General features: G+C 41.1%; 1 protein-coding gene across 1 annotated transcript in view; it reads left to right on the top strand.

Moving 5' to 3' along the window:
- KAZN (kazrin, periplakin interacting protein) overlaps positions 1–25,520 on the top strand; it is a 1,354,882-nt gene that overhangs the window by 392,564 nt on the left and 936,798 nt on the right. The window contains exon 3 of the mRNA XM_081492179.1: positions 6,318–6,475. Within this exon, the coding sequence (XP_081348305.1) occupies positions 6,318–6,475 (158 nt within the window). The remainder of the gene's footprint in view (positions 1–6,317; positions 6,476–25,520) is intronic.

Genomic DNA, 25,520 nt, shown 5'->3' on the forward strand with positions numbered 1-25,520 from the left:
GTGCAATGAAAAACTGCTCTGATGTCATACTCAGTATTCTTCCTATTTCATGGCTTGCAGACAGGCAAATTTGGCCTTGAAGTACAGAATGAAGCAGGGCAAAGGCTAATAGAGTTTTGCCAAGAGAACGCAATGGTAATAGCAAACACCCTCTTCCAACAACACAAGAGAAGACTCTACACATGGACATCACCAGATGGTCAACACCGAAATCAGACTGATTATATTCTTTGCAGCCAAAGATGGAGAAGCTCTATACAGTCAGCAAAAACAAGACTACAAGCAGACTGTGGCTCAGACCATGAACTCCTTATTGCCAAATTCAGACTTAAATTGAAGAAAGTAGGGAAAACCACTAGACCATTCAGATATGACTTAAATCAAATCACTTATGATTATACAGTGGAAGTGACAAATAGATTTAAGGGACTAGATCTGATAGACAGAGTGCCTGATGAACTATGGACAGAGGTTCGTAACATTGTACAGGAGACAGGGATCAAGACCATCCCCATGGAAAAGAAATGCAAAAAAGCAAAATGGCTGTCTGAGGAGGCCTTACAAATAGCTGAGAAAAGAAGAGAAGCGAAAAGCAAAGGAGAAAAGGAAAGATATTCCCATCTGAATGCAGAGTTCCAAAGAATAGCAAGGAGAGATAAGAAAGCCTTCCTCAGTGATCAGTGCAAAGAAATAGAGGAAAACAACAGAATGGGAAAGACTAGAGATCTCTTCAAGAAAATTAGAGATACCAAGGGAACATTTCATGCAAAGATGGACTCAATAAAGGACAGAAATGGTATGGACCTAACAGAAGCAGAAGATATTAAGAAGAGGTGGCAAGAATACACAGAAGAACTGTACAGAAAAGATCTTCACAACCCAGATAATCACGATGGTGTGATCACTCACCTAGAGCCAGACATCCTGAAATGTGAAGTCAAGTGGGCCTTAGAAAGCATCACTACAAACAAAGCTAGTGGAGGTGATGGAATTCCAGTTGAGCTATTTCAAATCGTGAAAGATGATGCTGTGAAAGTGCTGCACTCAATATGCCAGCAAATCTGGAAAACTCAGCAGTGGCCACAGGACTGGAAAAGGTCAGTTTTCATTCCAATCCCAAAGAAAGGCAATGCCAAAGAATGCTCAAACTACTGCACAATTGCACTCATCTCACATGCTAGTAAAGTAATGCTCAAAATTCTCCAAGCCAAGCTTCAGCAATACATGAACCGTGAACTTCCAGATGTTCAAGCTGGTTTTAGAAAAGGCAGAGGAACCAGAGATCAAATTGCCAACATTTGCTGGATCATCGAAAAAGCAAGGGAGTTCCAGAAAAACATCTATTTCTGCTTTATTGACTATGCCAAAGCCTTTGACTGTGTGGATCACAATAAACTGTGGAAAATTCTGAAAGAGATGGGAATACCAGACCATCTGACCTGTCTCTTGAGAAACCTGTATGCAGGTCAGGAAGCAACAGTTAGAACTGGACATGGAACAACAGACTGGTTCTAAATAGGAAAAGAAGTACATCAAGGCTATATATTGTCACCCTGCTTATTTAACTTATATGCAGAGTACATCATGAGAAAAGCTGGGCTGGAAGAAACACAAGCTGGAATCAAGATTGCCGGGAGAAATATCAGTAGCCTCAGATATGCAGATGACACCACCCTTATGGCAGAAAGTGAAGAAGAACTAAAGTGCCTTTTGATGAAAGTGAAAGAGGAGAGTGAAAAAGTTGGCTTAAAGTTCAACGTTCAGAAAACTAAGATCATGGCATTTGATCCCATCACTTCATGGCAAATAGATGGGGAAACAGTGGAAACAGTGTCAGACTTTATTTTTGGGGGCTCCAAAATCACTGCCGATGGTGATTGTAGCCATGAAATTAAAAGACGCTTACTCCTTGGAAGGAAGGTTATGACCAACCTAGATAGCATATATAAAAGCAGAGACATTACTTTGCCAACAAAGATCTGTCTAGTCAAGGCTATGGTTTTTCCAGTGGTCATGTATGGATGTGAGAGTTGGATGGTGAAGAAAGCTGAGCACCAAAGAATTGATGCTTTTGAACTCTTGCGAGTCCCTTGGACTGCAAGGAGAGCCAACCAGTCCATCCTAAAGCAGATCAGTCCTGGTTGTTCATTGGAAGGACTGATGTTGAAGCTGAAACTCCAATACTTTGGCCACCTCATGCGAAGGGTTGACTCATTGGAAAAGACCCTAATGCTCAAAAGGATTGGGGGCAGGAGAAGGGGACGACAGAGGATGAGATGGTTGGATGGCATGACCAACTTGATGGACATGAGTTTGGGTAGACTCCGGGAGTTGGTGATGGACAGGGAGGCCTGGCGTGCTGCGATTCATGGGGTCGCAAGGAGTCAGACACCACTGAGCAACTGAAATGAACTGAACTGAGCTGCAACTCTATGCTCAGTTGTCTGAGACTGATTCTCTGTTGCTCAAAATCATCATTGATTTATTTGCTATTTATAGTGCTTACTCTGGGCTTCCTTGATAGCTCAGCTGTTAAAGAATCCACCTGCAATACAGCAGACCTTGGTTTGATTCCTAGGTCAGGAAGATTCCCTGGAGAAGGGATAGGCTACCCACTCTAGTATTCTTGGGCTTCCCTGGTGGCTCAGATAGTAAAGAATCCACCTGCAATGAGGGAGACCTAGATTTGATCCTCTGGTTGTGAAGATCCCCTGCAGGAAGGCATGGCAACCCACTCCAATATTCTTGCTTGGAGAATCCCCATGGACAGGGGAGCCTGGTGGACTACAGTCTGTGGGCTCACAAAGAGTTGTACATGATTCCATGACTAAGCACAGCACAGTGCTTACTCTAGGATTTATAATATACATTTTTAACTTAACACAGTCTACTTTCAAGTAACATATTGTTCAGTACATGTATAGTAATATGAACCATGATTTATCTCCATTTGCCCCTCTCATTCTCTGTACCGTTGTCATGTTTTACTTTTGTACATCTTATCAAATCCACAGTACATTATTTTTTTGTGTTTTAAACCATTTGTTTTCTTTTAAATGAGTTAAAAGATGAGAAAGAAAATATGTTAATGTTACTCAAATATTGCTCCTTATAAGCAAATTTTTGTTTGTTTGTTTTTATGAATACAAGCTTCCACCTAATGCCATTTTCCTCTGTCTAAAGACATTTAAGGGCTACCCTAGTGGCTCAGATGGTAAAGAATCTGCCTGCAATGTGGGAGACCTGGATTTGATTCCTGGGTTGGGAAGATCCCTGGAGAAGGAAATGGCAGCCCACTCCAATATTCTTGCCTGGAAAAATTCCATGGATGGAAGGAGCCTGGCAGGCTACAGTCCATGGAGTCACAAAGGGTTGGGTCACAACCGAGCGAGTAAGCACACAGCAAGGACAGTTAACATTTCTTTTAATGAAAGTCTGTTGGTGAAGTTTTTTTCAGCTTTTGTTTATCTAAAAAAGCCATTATTTCACCTTCATTTTTTGAAAGATACTATTATTGGTTATAGAATTCTAGATTGACAAGTGTTGTTTTTTTAGTAGTTTTAACAGTCAGATTATTTTCTGGTTTTCATAGATTCTGATGACAAGTCTGATATCATTCCTATCTCTCTTCCTCCAAATGCAGTATGCCTTCTTCTTGTGGCTGATTTTAAGATTTTTGTGGACTTCCCTGGCAGTCCAGGGGTTAAAACTCTGCACTTCCACTGGACAGGGTGTGGGTTTGATCCCTGGTCAGGAAACTAAGATCTCCATGCCATTGCCAAAAAAAAAAAAAGTTTTTCTGTTTCTCACTGTGTGTTGATTTGTTTAGCGATTTGATTATAATATGCCTTGGTGTAGTTTTCTTTGTATTTTTCTTGCCTGAAGTTTATTGAGATTCTTGTATTCAGAGGTTTATACTATTATCAAATTTGGAAAAAAAATTTCACTATTTCTTGAAGCATTTTTTCTGTCTGTGCCACCACCCCACCCCCCCAGATTCCAAGTTCATGTTTCTCAGACAGCTTCATATTGTCAAAGAAGCTCTGTTTATTCATTACAGATAGTTCTATTATAAAATATCAATTTCATTGATATTTTCTTCTTCATTGTTTAATCTGCTATGTATCTCCTCTAGTAAACATTTCATTTTAGATATGCATTTTTCACCTTTAGATGCTCTACTTAGTTCTGGCCTAAATATTATATTTTTCTCCTCATCATAATGATGTTTTATTTTACAGCCTTGAACATGCAAAGAATATCTTTAGTAGCTATCTTAATAGCCATATTTTCTAATGCTATAACTTGTTATTTCTGAGTCTGTTTCTATAAACTGATTTTTCTCCAGGCTACAAGCTACACTTTCTTTTCTCTTTACATGTCTAGTAATTTTTTATTAAATACAGACCCTTATGAATTTTGCATTTTGTGTGCTAGATTTTGTTATGAAAAGTGAAAATGTTAATTGTTCAGTCGTGTCCAACTCTATGTGACCCCATGAACTGGAATCTGCCAGGCTCCTCTGTCCATGGAATTCTCCAGGCAAGAATACTGGAGTGGGTAACCATTCCCTTCTCCAGCAGATCTTTCTGACCCGGGGATTGAACCTGGGTCTCCTGCATTACAGGCACATTCTTTACTGTCTGAGCCACCAGGGAAACCCAGATTGTGTTATACCTCTACAAAAAAAAAAAAAAAAAAAAGCTCATTTTTCTTTCCTGGTAAGTATTTTAGTTATGGGCAGGTCAGTTTGATCCTTACAAGGCTTACTTTTAAACTCCTTTTGCGTAGACCTGGAGTTGCCTTTATTCTAAGGATCATTTAGCTTTATTTCTAAACCATTATCCTTCTGGAGTCTCTGCTGAATGTGCTGTGAATTCAAACCAAGCCCCTCCACTTTGGCCAGTGAGCATGAAAACAATTTGTTTTCCTGTAAGATCTCTTGGAATTATTGGGCTTACAGCTCTCCAAAATGTGACTGTCCTCTCCTGGAACTTTCTCTTGCCGGATATGTAGGGTTTAATCTTACCCATATATAGGATTGATATTTAGCCAACAGCTCAGAGAGACTCCTGTGCAGATTTCTAGAGATCTCTGTGTAATTCCTTCTTTCTTAGTGATTTGTCTTTCAAATTAGAGCAGACTTAGTCTTTCCAATCTCTGTCTTATCAATTCAGTGTGAGGGCTGGGTTCTCCTTGAATTTCTCTTCCCATGCTGTGGTCTGAACATTCCTTTTTTGCCGAATGCTGGCGATGATAGAACTCAACTTTTTCATCTTTTCTAAAGGATCACAGTCCTTTGCTGTTGTTCAATGTCTAAAAGTATTTGTTTCTGATATATTATACAGTTTTCTAGTTATTTGCAGCAAGCGGGTAATCTGAATATTCTTACTCCCTCATGGTCAAAGGCAGATGTTCTCAGAGTGATTCTACTGGATACTAGTTTTTGATAATTACTCTGCATCCTCAGAATGGTGATTAGTGCAGTGGTTTCCTGAGAATGTGTAGGCTTTACTTATTCTTGGTTTGAAAGGATAGATTTACCTGAAAATTATAGAAATTCAATAAGGAAAGAGATTTTATTTCAAGGGAATGTAAGGAAATTAATTCACCAACATTTATTGAACAGCCTCTAACTTTTAGGACTTTTCCTAGTTATTGGGCATAAACCAAAAGATTATTTTGAAAATCTCTACTCTTACCACATTTACTGTGGAGAAAGCAGAAAAGGAGGTAAAAGGCATAAAAAAGTGAAATCTTAAAATCTGTACCATGTCAGATGGCAAGTGCCACATGAATGATAGAGAAACAATAATCCTCCTGGTACACAAGTGGTACTGATTGGAAAACATGGCCACTATCCCTTCATTAAACTTAATGATAGAGGCCATCTGTTTAGAGGTAAAATAGCCAACTGTATTACTGTAAATGTAAATCTACTATAGAGCTCTCCCCTCATGCCCTGCTAATCTCTCTAATTCATAAACACTTATTTGTCATCTTCATAGAAGTATTTGCTAACTTGTTTATTTTCTGTGACTGGCACAGGACTGAACTCTCCGTGAGGGTAAGCATCCAGTCTGGTTTTGCCCACAACTGCATCCCCAAGCATTTCCATATAGGCTCATGATTTGGAGAGTGTTCAGTTTATTACCCGTTAAACACGTGTGTTGGAGAGAGCCATGGATTTAAGGGTTCTTGACACCTGCCTGGGTTATACCTTATGTGTTCACCCTCCATTCTCCCTTCAAAAATTACTAGCCAATTTCTTTGAAAGTTGCCTACTGTGATTTGACTTTCTTTTTCTTTTTTTGCAGCAGTCCAGTCACTGCACACCCTAAATGACCAGATATCCCATTTTATTGTCACCAAGTCAAAGGCACTGGAGGAGGACCAAGACCCTTTTCTTCCCACTGAGAAGGAGACTCTCAAGAGTTCCATGATATTGATGAGGCACCTCTTAATGGATGCTCAGGTACAAAGATCAATAAATCCTACATAGAGTAGGTGGTAACCTTTTTTGTTTTCTTCTTGGTATAGGTTGTGCAAAAATGCTCTTCTGTCACATTCATTATGACTGCCTTTGTGATAAATAGCTGCATAATGGACATTCTGATGTATTGAGTACTGGATTTCTAATTAAGTATTATTTTGGATTTAGTATCAAAGTGGCTTGTTTTTAAGTCAAAGTAATAGGGCTTAAAATAATATATGTGTTGTCTCTGAGAATTTAACAGATCTCCTATTAGCCTTAGAAAGTGAAAACCCATTTACATACAAATTTGGCAGGCATCAAAGCTGGCAGAGGCTTTGGAGTGGAGCAATACTGATCCCAAACAGCATCACTGAGTAACTAATGAGTATTTTGGTACATTTGGTGCACCACCAGTAAGCAAATCAGCACTATTTTTTTCTTTTTCTTTCTTTTTAATGCTAGCAATGAATTAATTACAGAAGATATTTAGTTCATTGCATGCTTCGTTGAAATGCGATTCTTCAAGGTTACTCCTTGTGCACTCTTTTATTGAAATATTTAAAAAATAATGTATCTACTCCTTCTGGTTTTGTTGGTGGGTCTCTCCTGATATGCTGATGGACAAACACCAGGTGTCTTAAGAGAACTGATGGTTTTCTGTGTTTGTGAAGCCAAGCTGAATTAGATTGTATTTTCATGTCTGCCTCCTCCATATCTAGAAACGTTTAAGAAAATGTTCTTTGAGTCTGGTGATGTTGTTCTAGTTTCTCCTAGAACCTTCTTCCTGAGCTGTTTTTCTGTTCAACAGCAGTGAGGTCAGAATGGTTAGTGGTTTCCTGTGTTCTGCTCTGTATCAGATTTTGTACTGTGGTTTATTTGCTTTTGTTTCTATCATGATGGTGTTTTATGTTTTATTATTTAAAATCAATCGTGAAGCCTCAATCTTGCACCAATAAGACTTTAACTGGCAAAGTTTTGTTCATTTCTCACCTGTCAATGTTTGAAGCAGTCCCATGGCATTTTTGAGCCCCTGAATTGAGGTGGCCCAAATTATGCAAAGCCTTTCATTTTTATTCACTGTTCTCGCCTTCCCCCTTTATTATGAGCAACCCATTCAGCCTCTCCTTTCTCCCTAGGCCTGACTAGTGGAGAAAGGGAAGATTGTGAAGTTACAACAACCAATTTTAAAACTCAGGGGAAAAAAGGGAAATTTAGAACAATTTACCAAATAAAAGAGAGCAAATTGTTCTTGGAAGGATTAGCTTTCCTCGGTGCCTGGACCCAATCCTATAGCTGATACAACAGCCAAGGGAACCATCTGAATGCATCCTTGATGATGTTGTGTAAACTCTTGTTTGCAGAATATAAGGGAGTAAGAAATCATTCATCTTTTCCTTCTCCTTCACATATGAGCTTAGTAGTGCCTATAAGTGGATTTTGAGAATGTTTAATGTTGCTTAAGGAAATATTTTCTCCCCCTAAGTACAGGGTTCATTTAACAACTTGTATCCTTTATGGCTTTGATTACAAATTTTCCTTTATTTATCAAGTGGGACTAAAATATCTTATAATGTGGTTACTGTGTGGGAAGAATTGATGCTTTTGAACTGTGGTGTTGGAGAAGACTCTTGAGAGTCCCTTGGACAGCAAGGAGATCCAACCAGTCCATCCTAAAGGAAATCAGTTTGGAAGGACTGATGCTGAAGCTGAAACTCCAATACTTTGATCACCTGATGTGAAGAACTGACTCATTTGAAAAGACCCTGATGCTGGGAAAGATTGAAGGTGGGAGGAGAAGGGGATGACAGAGGATGAGATGGTTGGATGGCATCACCGACTCAGTGGACATGAGTGTGAGTAAAACTCCGGGAGTTGGTGATGGACAGGACGCCTAGCATGCTGCAGTCCATGGGGTCACAACACGACAGAGTGACTGACCTGAACTGTGTGGGAATATTTTATTTTCTCATTCTCTCCTGGTACCAAATCAATGCCTGCTAGAATTTTCTCACTTAAACAGCTAGGGAAACATGGAGCAAGATATGGTGGATATTCTGCTAAGTCATACATTCTAAAAGGAAAATCAGTTGAATCTTTCTCCAGAGAAAAATGATCATAGAAAGTCAGGTAAGAAAGTGGTATAATATCTGGAAATGTTATTTCTTTGCCTCTTATTTTTTCAAAGATCCATCCGTCTTATCTTTTGGACTAATATAGGATGAGGTGGGTTGTGATCAATCTAAAAATACTAACTTCATTTATTTTCTTCTAAAGCCATTAACTTTTTGAAACATTATTTGTGATTATGAATCTAGGTCTATGGCTGATGTCAATTAGAATCATGTTATCTAATACCCCTAGGCTGAAATCACCTCTGAAATAACTCTCTATAAGATTAATGTTGCCAAACTTATAAAATACTGAGAAACCCCAACATTTTTGGAATGGCTGGGGTGATGTGTAGTTTTGAGCTCTGAAATAGACAACCATAGCTATATGATTTTTAATGAGAATCTTTATTGAGCATTTTGGAGATTCGGATCTTTTCCATTCATTTTTTGGTATTGCTTCTTGCCTCAATTCCAAAGATGAACAAATACACTTACTTCATTTTCTAAGTTCATCGATAATGAGAGATCAATAGCAGGTAAATATAACTTCTAGGTACCTCCTTCCGTTCAGCTGCATTTTGTGATATTAATAGATGTTTGTGTGTTGCAGGCTGTAAGCTCTTCAAGAGTAGCAACCACATCCTGAACTTAGTTGGTATAATAGCCTTCTTAGTTCCATACCCAGAGGACTCTTAACAGTATTAGATTATGATGAAATACTCTGACATCAGCTTGCAAGTTGAATGAAGTCAGGCAAAAAGTATTCTAGAGAACCTGGAGGCTGCTTCCAGAGTGACTGCTTAAAAGACATAATCGATTCAAGTCACATCTGTCTTGGAAGCAATAAATCCTGCTTAGGAGAATGTCAAAGGCAAAAGCATTGCTGGGCTATGAAATTCCACCTCTGAGGATTATAAAACAGTATGCACAGAGCAAACACATCTCCCAAGTATAATGGGGGTGCCAGAGATGATTGGCAGGCCTGACAATCCATCCTAGAGAATGGAATCAAGAAGGAATATCTCACACAGGCAGCCCAGAGGCCTGCAAGTATTTATTCATCCCCTACATGTCTGTCTGAACATTTAGGGGGTGTCTAAAAGAGGCCCAGTGCCTCTATTTGCATTTCATTCCCTGTATAATCCAAAGGCCCCCAAATTCAATGAAGGGTACCATTCAGATCACATTTGAAACCTGATCTTGTGGCTTTTATTCCTGAGAGCTCTAAACCCAAAATGCCAACTCAGCTTTGTAAGTGATTAGATTCATAACGCCAAAGAGGCAATTCTTTCTGGTACAGATTAATTCTTTTACTTGTACTGTGTGACTCTGCATGCTAAGAGGGGTTGATTACAGCAAATTAAATCTCCTATTGGCAGTTCTCTCCTTCTTTCCCCCAAAGACCTAATATCATTATTTATTAAGGGGTAAACAAGTGCTTGGGAAAACAATAAGATCGCTTTGTTGGCAGTAAGGTCCTCCTCTGGAAGGCTGGGTATTGAAAAGTAGAGGTCTTTTGTGCCTCATTGTGGGTGGAGGACTTGGGATATGGAGCGGCCAAGGGGGTCCTGTGCTCCACTGACCCTCGGCCACTGGCCAGGCCAGACAGTGCCTCAGCCTTCTCTGCCTGGAATGTGGCTTGTCCAGGTCTGAAGGGAGAGCTCAGTTTAAGTGAGACTCAGTCACTGGGGCATCCTTCCCAGAGGCCTATCTCTAGGAATGAAGTGAGCAAGTCTTTACACACAAAAATAAACTGTACAACGATCTTCTCTAAGCAAGTCTGCATGTACAGGCTGACAAAAGTCAAATGTTAGGCAGAAGATAAATGAACCTGCTTTATCTTCTGGGCTCTTATCCCTCTGCTCTGTCCTCATTGTCCCTTTTCTTCTTGCTTTGTTTTTCATCCTTCCTTATCCCCAGTTCAATTCAGTTACTCAGTCACATCTGACTCTTTGTGACCCCATGGACTGCAGGATGCCAGGCTCCCTGTCCATCACCAACTCTCGGAGCTTGCCCAAACTCACGTCCATCGAGTCGGTGATGCCATCCAACCATCTCATCCCCTGTTGTCCCCTTCTCCTCCTGCCTTCAATCTTTCCCAGCATCAGAGTCTTTTCCAATGAGTCAGTTCTTAGCAGTAGGTGGCCAAAGTATTGGAGTTTCAGCTTTAGCATCAGTCCTTCCAATGAATATTCAGGACTGATTTCCTTTAGTATTGACTGGTTGGATCTCCTTGAAGTCCAAGGGACTCTCAAGAGTCTTCAACAACACAGTTCAAAAGCATCAATTCTTAGGCACTCAGCTTTCTTCATAGTCCAACTCTCACATCCATATGTGACTACTGGAAAAATATAGCTTTGAATAGATGGACATTTGTTGGCAAAGTGATATCTCTGGTTTTTAATATGCTGTCTAGGTTGGTCATAGCTTTTCTTCCAAGGAGCAAGCATCTTTTTATTTCATGGCTGCAGTCACCATCTGCAGTGATTTTGGAGGCCAAAAAAATAAGGTCTGTCACTGTTTCCACTATTTCCCCATCTATTTGCCATGAAGTGATGGGACCAGATACCATGATCTTAGTTCTCTGAGTGTTGAGTTTTAAGCCATCTTTTTCACTCTCCTCTCTCACTTCTCCCCACGCCTCAGCTTTTTCCCTCCTTCCGTCAACTTTCACTTCTTTCCTTCCTCCCCTGACACCTCATTTCCCAGTTGACAAAATAAGTCTTAGTTGAGATGTGGGATGAGATTCTGTTCTGCTTTCCCTTTCCTGTCTCTCCCCTTCTCTTTTCTCCTCCTCTCCTCCCTTCCCATCTCTTCTCCTCCCTTCCCTTCCCCCTTGTCTTCTCCCCTCCCCTTCCCTTCCTTTCCCTTCTCTTCTCTCATTTGTCTTTCTGTTATTTGTATTCAGGGAACTTGAGAGCATATTTGCCAAGGACTTATATTCCCTTTGCCAGACAAGAAGGAGAACATCAGGAGGAGGCAATGGGCAGGAGACCAGCCTGGTATTCAAGGAGGTCACTGAGGGCCCTGCCAGGATTAGAGACTCGATGTGATTTAGGTGGATTCATTTTGCTCTCTTGTTTTGTTTTCTAGAGTAGTCTCCCCTGGTTGATTATGCTTTCTGGTTAATTTCTGGCAAGAATCAGGCAGATTTAACAGAAATGGTTTGATTGTTTGAGCTACCTGGATACCCTCCCTCTCTAGACTTGAGGTAGGAGGTAGATGGGCCCCCCAGGGTGACGTGATGGGAGATTCATTCCCTGTGAACCAATACTCCCAAATATCAAGAGCAGGACAATTGAGAGAGGAGGCTGGGCCCTGCCAGATAGAAGAGGAGAGACCATGTAGTTTTCATTCTTAAACTCAGGAGATGTCCCCGACTACACATGTGCAGAAAGACTCTTTGGAGGTCAAAAGGGGAGTGATGCTAACTGATGCTCACTACCCATAGGCCTCTTTAGTGAAATCCACCTAAGAGATGCGAGCACACACATGGGAGAACCCTAAGATATGCCCAATATAAACTGTGAACCAGGTAAATCAAAATGATTGTCCAAAGGAAAACTGGAAGAAATACCCGATAAAAGTGATTAAAACTACCACCAGGGCACTACTCTCTCTCTCTGAGCCCACCTGTGAGCCTATCTACACACATACTGTAATTTTTCCTCCTAATAAATACTTTACTTGTTTCACTACTTTCTGTCTTTGTGGGAATTCTTTTCTGCACAGCTGAAAGTCCAGAGCCTTGTCACTGACCACTGGTCTAGTTGTTATGATTCAGTGTTCTCACTGATGTGACCTGACCTCAATCTCTGGCTGAGAACTGAGGCCCTGCTTCAAGCTGCTGCAGGCCAAGGCCATCCAAGATCAGACTGACCTTGAAGTGTGGTTTGGAGCAAAGCATCTACAAGAACAAACCTTGGCTCAGGCTCCTGACCAATAGAACAGTCAGATCTGCACAGTAGATTTCAACATATGTTGGGAAATGGACCTTGGGTGTCAGGTAGTTGACACACACTCATTACAGAGGTACATATCACAACGACGTCTCTTGTTATCAGCTCTTTCCATCCTTTCTGAATTCAACTTGTGCTCACGGTCTGGACCCTGCGGTTATTACTAATGCAGTTATCTGGTGCTTTAGAGCTGCAACTGGCTTCATAGTCATGAACGAGACCCTGTTGGCAGCTCTGGAGAATGTCTGGTCCTTACATTGCACAAACTGAGGCACCAGACGGATGCTTGAATTCTCAAGGTCACAGACACTGGCTATGAGTAGCAACCCAAGTGCAGTTTTTGCTTATCTTCTGAAATGTGACACCAGGCTTAAGCAAGAACTGGAACCCTCCCCAGTGTAGTAACAAGCTGAGAAGAGACTCTGAAATTAGAATGAGCGCAAAGAGGCAAAGTTTTCATCCTAAGAAAATTACCCTCGGATATTTTTAAGTCTACTCATGCCTTCAGATTTTCACTTCTTAAAGGTCATAGAAGAAAGAAATACTTAAATGGATGCTGAAGAATCAAGTTCAGCTAACAGGAAAGCTACAATGGTAAGCTGATTATTCAAAGGAGTCTTAGCTTATCCCCTCCAGTAATCCCTGGGCTCCGTTACCCATCCTCTCCCTGTGCATTTGAAAAGGCAATGCTATTTTCCATTCTCAGATTCAAAACTATAAAATCAGCAGGTATGAAGCTTGTAGTTTCTTACATAATGCGTGCAAGTCCACTTCCCATTCTGCCATGATGGTTTTGATCTTTTAAAGTCTTTTCTTAAAAATAAATACAATTTAACCTACAGGCATTGTCAGGCTTAAATGTGATCCCATCGGTTATAGAGCTTCTGCAATCACCTTTCCTGTTCAGGAGAAATGGAGGGTGAGATATGAAATTGCAATGCAGGCTCTGTTAAGCTTGTGTTTAGGGTTTTTTTTTAAGATAATAGAGAAAGGTAGCCTCTTCTGAGACCTCTGGCACCTTTGCAAAATCCATGAGGCAGAACTTTAGGAGAAGTTACGAAATGCTGAACATTGCTTTCAGTGTTCACCATGCAAAGGTCCAGGTTTAACTGGAAATAAGGCTCAAAAAGTGGGACTCCTGTCCATTGCTAAACTGTGATGGAAAGGAGCATCTCTCAGGATGTTGTTGTTGTTCAGTCACTAAGTCGTATCCAACTGTTTGTGACCCCATGGACTGTAGCACTGCCATGCTTCTCTGTCCTCCACTATCTCCCAGACCTTGCTTAGATTTATGTCTATTGAGTCTGTGATGCTACCTAACTATCTCGTCCTCTGCCACCCCCTTCTCCTTTTGCCTTCAGTCTTTCCCAGGATCAGGGTCTTTTCCAGTGAGTCAGCTCTTAGAATCAGGTGGCCAGAGTATCGGAGCTTCAGCAACAGTCCTTCCAATGAATACTCAGGATAATCCCTCAGGATGGGTAATATTTGAATGGAATAGTCTGTATCAAACTGGTTTAGTTTCCAATAATCTGCATAGGACTAAAGAACAATTTGATAATTTATTTTCAAGTCATAGAACCTTTATGTTACATTTTTAGGTACTGAGTGTTTACTTTAATGATATACCTTTCAAACTGTCGACTTGACTCACAACATGAGAGTTGCAAGTTAAGTTTTATTTGAGGCAAAATGAGGACTGCCATCTGAGAGACAGTACTTCAGATAGCTCCGAGGAACTGCTCCAGAGACGTAGGGGAGAAGAGCAGCATGTATGCGATTTTGGTAAAGGGGGAGTACATGCAATCAAGCACTCATTTTCTGAAGGTTTCTGCTAGTCTGGTGAAACTTTCTGCTAGTCACCAGAAGCAGTCATCACCATGAAGGGTTTTGATGCTTTTCGAGAAAAGAGGAGATATAAGAATTGGGCTCATAAAATCTTCTCCTGAAAATATCTAACTATCTGAAGACATGCCCTGCCAGTTTTTCCCCGTGCACAGAGTGCTTCATTTCTACTCTCCACCCTGAACTAACTTTAGGGGGTGCTGAAGGTCAGCAGCTATAGCAGCGTGTGATTTCCCTGTCTCCTTGTAGAGGTAGATGGAAAGCCCCCATGGCATGTGCCAATTTGTACTTGACAAAATGATAACATAATGGACTTCATGTTGGTCTAACCATTGATGGTTCATGTTACAATGAGGGGGGTCTGACAGAGTAACAAAACCTTGGCAGGTTACAGGTGAGGAATGGGCTACAACTCTTTGGTCAGCTGCAGAGATGAGCTCTGGTTAACCTAACAGGGGAAGTATTTAACAGAAGCAGATAGGGTAGACCTGAGGAAAAACTGCATAATTATATCAGAAAAGACAGGAAAGAGGGGACCTATGGAGACTTGGGTATTAGGAACTAAAGAGCAGGGTGCTGTGATGGGGATAAATTGGCTCCAGGCATTTCCTCTCTTTGTGTCACTTTGATCAAGATTCAAATTCTAAAGAGTCTGACTGACCTGTCTTAGATGGTTGGATCCTCTTCCTCCTTGGACATGGGAGAGGGGACATGCTGATGGATGTTCCCACCAAAACCACACGCAGTGTGGGGAGGCATTATTACTCCAAGACAGGTGCATGGATGTGGGGCAGATGGAGACAATAATAAACTGACCATATATTCCACATACATAAACCTGGTGCTTATGTCCTAGCACAGAGCTTGTTATGGTTGTTCGGGTGCAAGTCATATTTGACTCTTTGTAACCTCATGGACTGTGGCATACCAGGCTCTTCTGTCCTCACTATCTCTCCCAGTTTGCTCAAATTCATGACCATTGAGTCAGTGATACTATCTAACCATCTCATCCTCTGCCACCCACTTCCCCTGTTGCCTTCAATCTTTCCCAGCATCAGAGTCTTTTCCAATGAATTGGCTCTTCACATCAGGTAGCCAGAGTATTGGAGCTTCAGCATCAGTTCCTCCAATGAATATTCAGGGTTGATTTCCTTTAGAATTGGTTGATTTGATTTCCTTGCAGTCCAAGGGACTCTAAAGAGTCTTCTCCAGCACCACAGTTAGGAAGCATCAGTTCTTTGGCACTCAGCCTTCCTTATGATCCAACTCTCACATCTGTATATGACTACTGGAAAAACCATAGCTGGAGAGGGAAATGGCAACCTGCTCCAGTATTCTTGCCTGAAGAACCCCATGGACATTATGAAAAAAGCACAGAGCTTGGTGCTGCACTAAGGTCTAGGGACAGAACATTGGTTCTGCCCTAGAGGGACTCAGAATATAGTGGGACAGACAACCAGACACTGAAGAGTCCTGTGGTCAGGCGTGGGTGGCTTTGGCATCTCAGATAAACACCGAGATATATTTGTAGATCAATTCCTTGTTTACAGAGCATCATTGCCAGCATTTTCTCATCTTTTCCACTCAACCATGAGAGAGGTACAGGAGGCTGGGTATTACTATCATTTCTGTTTTGCAAACCAGCTATTAAGCTTTAATAAAGTAGCCCTTTTTAATATTGTTCCATCCAGCCCATCAAAAAGGAAGTGTAATTGATTTTCTACTTGTAGGTGGTGACCCTCAGAGTCTTTGCTTCCTGAAGGGGTTTTTAAATAGGGAGAAAGAGAGGGTGTAATTTGGGGAAAGAAAAAGATTAAACCTGGCTTCAGATATACAACAGCACTCATAACTCACTCATAACTCAGTAGTAGGAAATATACATTCCCAAAGCTAAACCTTATCCCCTCAGAATTATAGAAGGTTTAGGGTACCAAGAACATGGTTTTCAAAAATCTTTAAATAGAATAGAAAAGGTATTACCTTTTCTTCCAAAATATTATTGTCTCCTCATGGTGCTCATTGTCACACTGGCAAATATTTGGCTCCTAAAATAATACCCAACCTCACCATTACCATTTAGATGAGTTGAGATGGAAGAGAGCAATTTTGACCCCCTGGGGGCATTTGGCAAGGTCTAGAAATATTTTTGATTGTCACAATAAGAGTGGGAGAGGTAGTGGTACTACTGGAATCTGATTGATGGAGGCCAGGCCTCTTGGCTAAACTTCCTACAACACACAGGCTGGCTGTTCACAGCAAAGAATTACCCAGCCTCAATGTCGATAGTGTAAACATCGTGAAAGCCTAATTTTAGACCCAAGGCTGACTTTTTCATTGATCACGGGACTCTTCCAGCCTTAGAACCATTTTCTTTGAAGCCCTACAATTGACCATAATTGACCCTCAAGATATATCTTACTTATCCACTTGTTCATTTTCTCATTCATTCATTGAGCATATATAGTGTGCTGAGCTCTGTGCTAGATGGTGGGGAACATCAGTGAACACAAAAGAGATCCTTGCTCTCAACGGGTCTTGCATTCAAGTGGGGAAGAATGACTCAATACGTAAGCAAACAAATAATGAGTTTCAATATTTGTCTTAAAGCTGTATTAGGACCTAATTTCGATAAGGGTTCAAATGCTTTCTCTTTTGAATGTGACATTTAAATTGAGATCTGAAATGAGAAAGGGAGAGAGAAAGTGCACAGCCTCTTCTAGTGTTTTATTGCATATATCTGTACTTTAATTTACTTGTGTATGTTTAGCATTACTCCATGAGTAACTGGAAATAGATCTCCTGGGGTGTTGAATAAAAATCTAAGCAAATTATTTATTCCAGAAATTTACATTTAATTTAGGGATTTTAAAAATTCCATCTGGTCCCTTGAGAACAGAGAATCTTTCATCCTTTGCCATGGGTGTTCACTGAGGAACCAGGATCTCTGTCTTTTCTTCCTGGATGCTGTGGACATAGCTGTTCATTCGCTAAGTTGTGTCCAACTCTTTGCAACCCCATGAACTGCAGCACACCAGGCTTCCCTGTCCTTCACTGTCTCCCAGAGTTTGTTTGAATTCATCCTCAATCACCCCCTTCTCCTCCCGCCCTCAATCTTTCCCAACATCAGGCTCTTTTCCAGTGAGTTGGCTCTTCTCAGCAGGTGGCCAAAGTATTGGAGCTTCAGCTTCAGCATCAGCTTTCAATGAATATTCAGGGTTGATTTCCTTTAGGATTCACTGGTTTGATCTCCTTGCTATCTAAGGACATAGAGACACACAGTAGAAGGCTAGTGTGCTTTCTTTGAGCTACTTAACACATAAGGGTCAGAATAGATGAAGGGAAAGTAGGGAAGCTATAGAATTATTTTGAACAAGAAAATGATGAACTGAAGCCACAGTTACTTCACTGAAGAGCTGCTGTATAGCACCTGGTCAATAGTTAACTCTCAATTATACACTTATAGATTAGTAACTTTATAAATCACCAGCAGGCAAACCATTCCTTTCCTGGTGGCATGCTCTCCAGAAATATAAACCAATGCTCGTCTGAATGAGACATAATTAGAAAGGTAATTTTGTTGTCAATATATTTTTTTCACCATTATGGAATTCTATACAGACTTTTAATATTGGTTATTTGGTATTTTTTTAAGCTGTGGCTCCCATCCATTAGTCAGAGAATAGAAAGTCTAGTGTATGCCAGATAGTTATAATTCTAAACTTACATTTAGAATGGTAATTCTTGTACAGAGCTCTTGGGGCTTCCCATTCATGTTTAACTCAAACATTTCCCAAGGAGCAGCCAGGTAAATTGAGTCATGGTGTTGATAAGTGTCATTGTTCAAATTCAGTGTTAGATCTGGGAGTGGAGCCATCAGGTTCTCCTAAATGCCAACTCAAGCCAAGATTTCACGTTCTCTGACTTTATTGTCTTGGAGTCAATCACACTTAAAGACAAATTAATGTGATATAGTGACCTGGATATTCCAAGTTCTCATTTATTCGTGGGGAACTTAAAACAAATGTACTCATTTTAGCCAGCTTTGTAGTACAGCTATTTAATTTCTGAGTGAATATTCTTGTCTCAGGCTACCGAAATGAACCTAATTCCTCTCCCCTCAGGCCCGCAAAGTATAAGACAAAGAGAAGACACTCAGGATAAAACTGATAATGAGAATCATGGCATAGATTTTAATCAGTTAACTGCTGTTACGTAACAAACCATCCTGAAATGGAATGACTTAAAACAACAACTATTGATGTACTTCTTATAAGTCTATGAATTTTTAAAAAATATTTATTTTTTATTTGGCATCCCTGGGTCTTAGTTGCAGCAGGCAGGATTTTCAATTTTTGTTGCATCACATGGAATCTAGTTCCCTGATCAGTGATTGAACCTGGGCCCCCTGCATTGGGCGCTCAGAGTCTTAGTCACTGGACCACCAGGGAAGTCCCTAAGTCTATGGATTGATTATGTCATTACACTAAAATGACATGGGTGGCTGGTCTTGACTGGTCTCACTCATATATTTGTGGTTACTGGGTGGTCTATGGTAGCCTCATGTGGTACGGTTTAGCTTTTCTGCACAATCTCTCACATCCCTCTGGTGGGCTAACTCTGGAGTATTCTCATTGTGGTGACAGAGGTCCATAAAAAGAGGAAATGGACAAAAGCAACTACATTTCCAGACCACATCTGTATCAAGTTTGCTTCCATTCCATTAGCCAGAGCAAATCCATTGAATGTGGGAAGACAGCACCAAAGGGAGTGAAGCATGGGCCATCAACGCAATCAGTCTATCACGTAAAGCAAATCAGAAGATTTCTTAGTATACATAATTCTGGATGATTTTTTATCTGTCGGAAATGGGAGTTTGAAGTGTCCTAATTAGCAAGCTTCGTGCACATTCTCTTTTGGAAAGACTGCTCCAGTCAGTTTATTTAGAGGGACATGAATTGTACTCTCCTGTCCTGATACATGCACAGAAGACAGACTGTGTTTGAACAGCTGGAGGGTATATTTTAGGAGGGATCTATGTCAAGTTTGGACAGAATGATTTCAAATGGGCCCGTGACCAAGTTGAGAAGTGTGGGTTTGTGTTAGCTCTAGAAACACGATGAGCCATTTAGAGACCATTTTTCTAGCTGGGCATTGGAGCCAGGTGCATGACTGATTAGTTCAACAAATGCTTCCAACCACGTGAAAGGAGCAATGGTAAACATTGCAGGGAGATGTGAAGAATATAAGTAATGAAAGATCGTTGCGTACTTACTATGTGCCAAACCCTCTGATGAGGACTTTATCTTATACTTCCATTATCTCATTTGTGAGGTACATGTTATTTTCCCTATTTTATGGAAGAGGAAATGAGGCCCAGAGAGGAAACTTACTTAAGTTTATGCATCTAGGGAGTAGATGTGCTACTTTATAAAAATAGCTGCAATCCTTTGCTTTCTTCCCTTGCACTATGACTCTGCAGCCTTTCTCATTCAGAGGGAGAGTCTGTTTCCCCACCCACTCAAATCTGAGTTGGCCTGTGATTTGCTTTGGTCAAAAGAATGTGGTAAAAGGGTGAGTCAGTTTTTCACCATTGAAAAAAGTGTTTGCTGTGGGTTTGTCATATATGGCCTTTATTATGCTGAGATATATTCCTTCTATGTTTACTTTCTGGAGAATTTTTATCGTAAATGGGTGTTGGATGTTGTGAAAAGCTTTTTCTGCATCTCTTGAGAAGGTATTATGGTTTTTATCTTTCAATTTGTTACCATGGTATATCACATTGATTGATTTGTGTATATTGAAGAATCCTTGCATCCCTGGGATAAAGCCCACTTGATCATGATGTATGATCTTTTAATGTGTGGTTGGATTGTTTGCTAGAATTTTGTTGAAGATTTTTGCATCTATATTCATCAATGATATTGACCTGTGATTTTCATTTTTTTGTGTGGCATCTTTTTCTGGTTCTGGTATCAGGGTGATGATGGCCTCATGATAACCTAAAGGGGTGGGATGGGGTGGGAGATAGGAGGGAAGTTCAAGAGGGAGGGAACATATGTATACCTATGGCTGATTCGAGTTGATGTATGACAGAAACCAACACAATATTGTAAAGCAATTATCCTCCAAAGGGTGAGTCAGTTCAATGCATAGACCTCAAGATGGCATGCATGCCTCTTTCTGCTCTTTCTTGAAACCTTGCCTCTGGGCTAGCCAACTAGAAGAGGAAATCTCCAGAATGAAGCAGATATGAGTCTCCCTGCTGAGCCCATCCCAGACCAGGCAGCCCCCAGCTGACCTACTAAAGTGTCAGTGTGTGAGCAAGCCCAGCTAAAGTCACCCAAACTCAGACCAGAGCAGCAGAATCACCAATCCTCCTGTAGACCTGTAAGAAATAACAAGTGGTGGTAAGACTAAGTTTCAAGGTGGTTTGTTACATGGCAGGAGCTGATATAATAGAAGAGCCAGTATCTGAAGTCAGTCTAACTGATGACTAAGTCCTATGACTGGAAGAGGGGCTGGGAAATGTGGTCCAGCCATGTGCTCAGGAGAAAGAGAAACTGGATTTGGTGAGCCTGCAGTCAGTCTCTGCCACACATGCCCTCTGGTTTCATACATTCGTCCAGCCTGAAGCCACGGTAATGGTGGGAGAAATCTTTAATGCATTCAAGTGAAGGAATGACACAGTTATATTTGGGTGTTTGAAAGATCACTATGGAGGAGGAGGGTGGATGGATTAGAGTGAGATTGCAGACGGGAGACAGTTTATTTTGGCAGGGGATGTTAGGACAGGAAACTGTGGCATGGGGCAGGAAGATTAAAGAAGGAACATTCAGAAAATGTTTAAGTAGTGCTGTCACTAACTGACATTTGGATGTGAAAAAGAAAAGACATGTCTTGGATGAGTCTTAGATTTTGGCTTGCCTACTTGGGAAAATGATAACACCTAATAAAGGAAGTAGGAAAAGCGGGCTTGGAGGGGGAGTTTGGTTTGGGATGTATGAAGATTGAGGAACTTATGGGACCTCTAGATGGCACTGGGCAGGAAACAGTCAAATATCTCTCTTCAGCTTTAGAGAAAGTTGTGGGCTGTAGAGATAGAGCTGGTGTCGGCAGTGTATGTACTGGTAATTGGAGTTATCAGTCACAGTTCTCAGCAGCAGGCAACAGAATCTACTCTAACTTAAGTAAAAAAGCCTTTGAAGAAAAAATAAAAGCATTTGAGATATTTTGGTAGTCCACAGAATCTCCAGAAGGTCTTGACAACTAGGTTTTGAGGCTATGTAAACAGGAATAAAAGTAGCCAGGAGACACCATCTAACTCCTACAGCTACTGCCTCACACAGCACAGCACCCATGACACTGAGCACAGGACTCTATAGAGCCTCCTCCAGAAATGTCCTGAAGAACCTAGTGCTTATGCCTGAAGCTCACTGAAAGAGACAGTTTCCTCCCTTGCAGTAGCTGCCTCTTTGTCCATTTCCACCTCATTCAGCAAGAACCTGGGAACCTTAACCACAGGGGAATCTGGGAAATGTAGTTTTAGCTTTCTATATTCTGTAGTCCAAGGAAGTGGACCTGAGAGTTGGAATGTGTATGGATGTGCCATCGCATGGTCCTCACCTCCCCACCCAACATAAGCATAGGGGTAATCACACAGGGGAATTCCACAGTGAGGAACAGAAGAAGAAACACTCTGGGAGGTAGCCAATAAAGTCTCTTTTTCACTTAAACTAGATTGACCTGAGTATCTGTTATTTGCAATCTAAATAGGCTTGATTAATAGGGTACCCGGGTTTTATAGAAGTGCCGTTCTTCCTACCCAGTGTACCCAGTGTCATCCTGTCAGTATGCCATGTGTCCCCTTACGTGATTAACAATGGAGCCAAGGGAGGACCCTAAGCAGAGGCATCTAGACACTTTTAATTAAGTTCTAGGATACTTCTTGCCTATGCATTTACAAATTCATGTGATATTATACACTTTGTTTATATACTTATGCAGTCAAGCACAGGGCTTGAATCCCAAGACGACCAGTACAGAGTGACAATTGTGTTAAATCCGCAATGTACTGGTTTGAAGTTTGAATACATGCACAGATGTGGCACAAAGAGTTTTATTTCTGGACTTGGGCAAAAAACCAACCAAACAAAAAACGTGTTATTCTGGAAGCACAAGCTGTACTCTGGTGCTTATGAGTGATGTACATCATATTTGAATGCCTTTGGTGGGCTTTAGATGTATTTTTCAAACATTTTTTCAATGTGGACCATTTTTAAAGTTTTTATTCATTTTGTTGCAATATTGCTTCTGCTTTTATGTATTGGTTTTTTGGCCCCAAAACACATGGGATCTTAGCTCCTCAACCAGGAATGAAAGCTGCACTCCCTGCACTGGAAGGTAAAGTCTTAACCACTGGACCACCAGGCAAGTCCCAATTTTCAATGTATTTTTAAATGAAAGCTGAATCAACGTGTGTAGAACTTTTGTCATATCTCTTCAAAACCCCACAGTTATGCAGAACACAATTTGGACATGGATGGCCCACACTATGTTTTTTTATAGCTTCATCAAAATGGACCAACTCCTTTTTTTATGGGTTGAATTGTGTCCTCTAAAGGTGTCTTGGAGTGCTACCCTCTAAATCTCAGAAAGTGAACTTATTTGGACATATGGTCTTTACCAAGGTAATCAAGTTAAATAAAGTCATTAGAACGGGCTTTAATTACATATGCCTGTTGTCCTCATAAAAAGGGGAAATTTGGAGGCAGAGACAAACATGCACAGATAGGAGACAATGTGAAGACACAGAGGGAGACCTCCATGTGAAGGAGAAGGATTGGAGTGATGGACTATAATCGAAAAATACACAGTATCCCAGTGTTCCTGGCAGCACTATTTACAACAACCAGGGCATGGAAATGACGTAGATGTCCATCGACAGATAAATGGATAAAGAAGTTGTGGTACATATACACAATGGGATATTACTCAGGCATAAAAAGGAATGCATCTGAGTCACTTCTAATGAGGTAGATGAACCTAGAGCCTATTATACAGAATGAAGTCAGAAAAAGAAAAACAAGTATTGTATATTAATGCATATGTATGGAATCTAGAAAGATAGTACTGATGAACCTATTTGCATGGCAGCAATGGAGATACAGACGTAGGGAATAGGCTTGTGGACACAGTGGGAGAAGGAGAGGGAGGGACTAATGGAAAGAATAACATTGAAACATATATATTACTCTATGTAAAATAGATAGCCAATGGGAACTTGCTGTATGATACAGGGAGCTCAAACCCAGTGCTCTATGACAACCTAGAGGGGTAGGTTGGATGGGGAGAGGGATGGGAGAAAGGTTCAGGAGAGAGGGGACATATGTATATCTATGGCTGACTCATGTTGATGTGTGGCAGAAACTAACAATATTAGTTAAATTATTAGTTTAACATTAAAATTTTAAAAATTACTATTGTTTTAAGCCACCTGGTTTGTGGTACTTTGTTATGGCAGCCACAGGAAACTAATGCACACTTACTGATGAAAAGATCACAGACTAAGAAAGAATGAGACATTTTTATACCAGGTATAGTGTGGTTCAGTTGTTATGTATTTTTTTTTATTGGTTTAATGGCATGATACAGTAGTGTTAGTCACTCAATCATGTCCAACTCTTCATGATCCCATGGACTGTAGCCCATCAAGCTCCTCTGTCCATGGAATTTTCCAGGCAAGAACACTGGAGTGGGTAGCCATTCCTTTCTCCAGGGGGCCTTCCCAACCGAGGGATCAAACTCAGGTCTCCTGCTTTGCAGGCGGATTCTTTACCATCTGAGCCACCAGGGAAGCCCCTTAATGGTGTGAAAGTGATTGCTATTGAAGACCAGCATGCACGTTTCCTTCCTCTCCAAGGAGTAACAGTCCTGAATGCTGGACCTAGAAGCTTGTATTTCATCTCAGGAAAGTGTCCGATAAGGACCGGGTGACTGTGTTTTATCAGCAGTTGTTGTAGGCGGTATCCCTGTTGTTTATGCCACGGATGCCAACATCTCACATAATTTGTTGATGCCCTATTGTTGGTTTCTCTGTGTCATGGGAGTTGTCACCTGGCTTATGCTTTGCTTTTTATCATCATTACTGCCTCCACTTTGTCATCTTTCCAACTCTAAATCAAAGGGAAGCGTGTCTTCTCTCATCTGGGAAGTATTCCAGATGCATATTATTAGGATGGAGAAGCACTTGACATTTCAGATCATCAGGAGGGCCTTTTAATCAGTTTCAGCTGAACTTTGATACTTTCAGAGGACTCTGGGGGCAAATAAGCAAGTGAAATGGAGATTAGCAAAGTTCACTGGTGCAGTTGCCCTCAGACAGAGTCACAGCTGCTACCCCAAGACAGGCATGCTGGCTCTCTCCCAGGAATGAGCATCTGTCTCAGTGTGGCAAAACTGGTTGTCATTCTTCCCCCAGCATCTTCTGCCTTTGGGGGAATTGTGGCGTAGATTAAATCTCTGCCCCCGGATTTTGCCACCTCCCCTGACCGCCACCCCCTTCATCCACATCAGGCTTCTGTCTCTTCCGACTCCCGGTGAGCCTCCCTCAATCAGGTTTACCCCACCCACATTGTTTTCTGTATCCCCAGACCCCTCCTCTCCCACCAAGCCCTGAGAAGGTGGTTCATCTGTTATCACATTTACATTTTGAAGGAGGGAAGGCTCAGGACAAATGGAATTCTTCTAGTAAGGGTTTGTTTCATGCTCATCCTGTGCTGGACAGCGTGGTTGCCCATTCTTTCCAGTCTTGCAGAGTAGTGTGGAAAGAAGCATGGAAGAAAAAAGTGTAGAGAGCTGGGGAAGAGAGGAAGGAACCCAAGTCAGAGTGGCTGACAGGAGGGGGAAGGGTGCTGGCCAGTACTTCCGAGAGGCTTGACTCCGAGTAGTGTGGACATCATTAAGGTCTGTTGTAGGTAGAGATTTGGGGTTGAGAAATCTCATCCTATTAAATGACTGTCTTCTTAGTCTAACTGTAGGACGATCTTGTTTCTTTTGTGTCAACCTGTTTCTGGATTTTGTTGGAGTATCCAAGCATAGCATTTTTTAAAATTCCAGTTTTGTTGAGATACAGTT

This window comes from Giraffa tippelskirchi, chromosome 5 (genome assembly GCF_054371585.1).
Source record: "Giraffa tippelskirchi isolate mGirTip1 chromosome 5, T2T-mGirTip1v1.2.pri, whole genome shotgun sequence".
Taxonomy (NCBI): domain Eukaryota; kingdom Metazoa; phylum Chordata; class Mammalia; order Artiodactyla; family Giraffidae; genus Giraffa; species Giraffa tippelskirchi.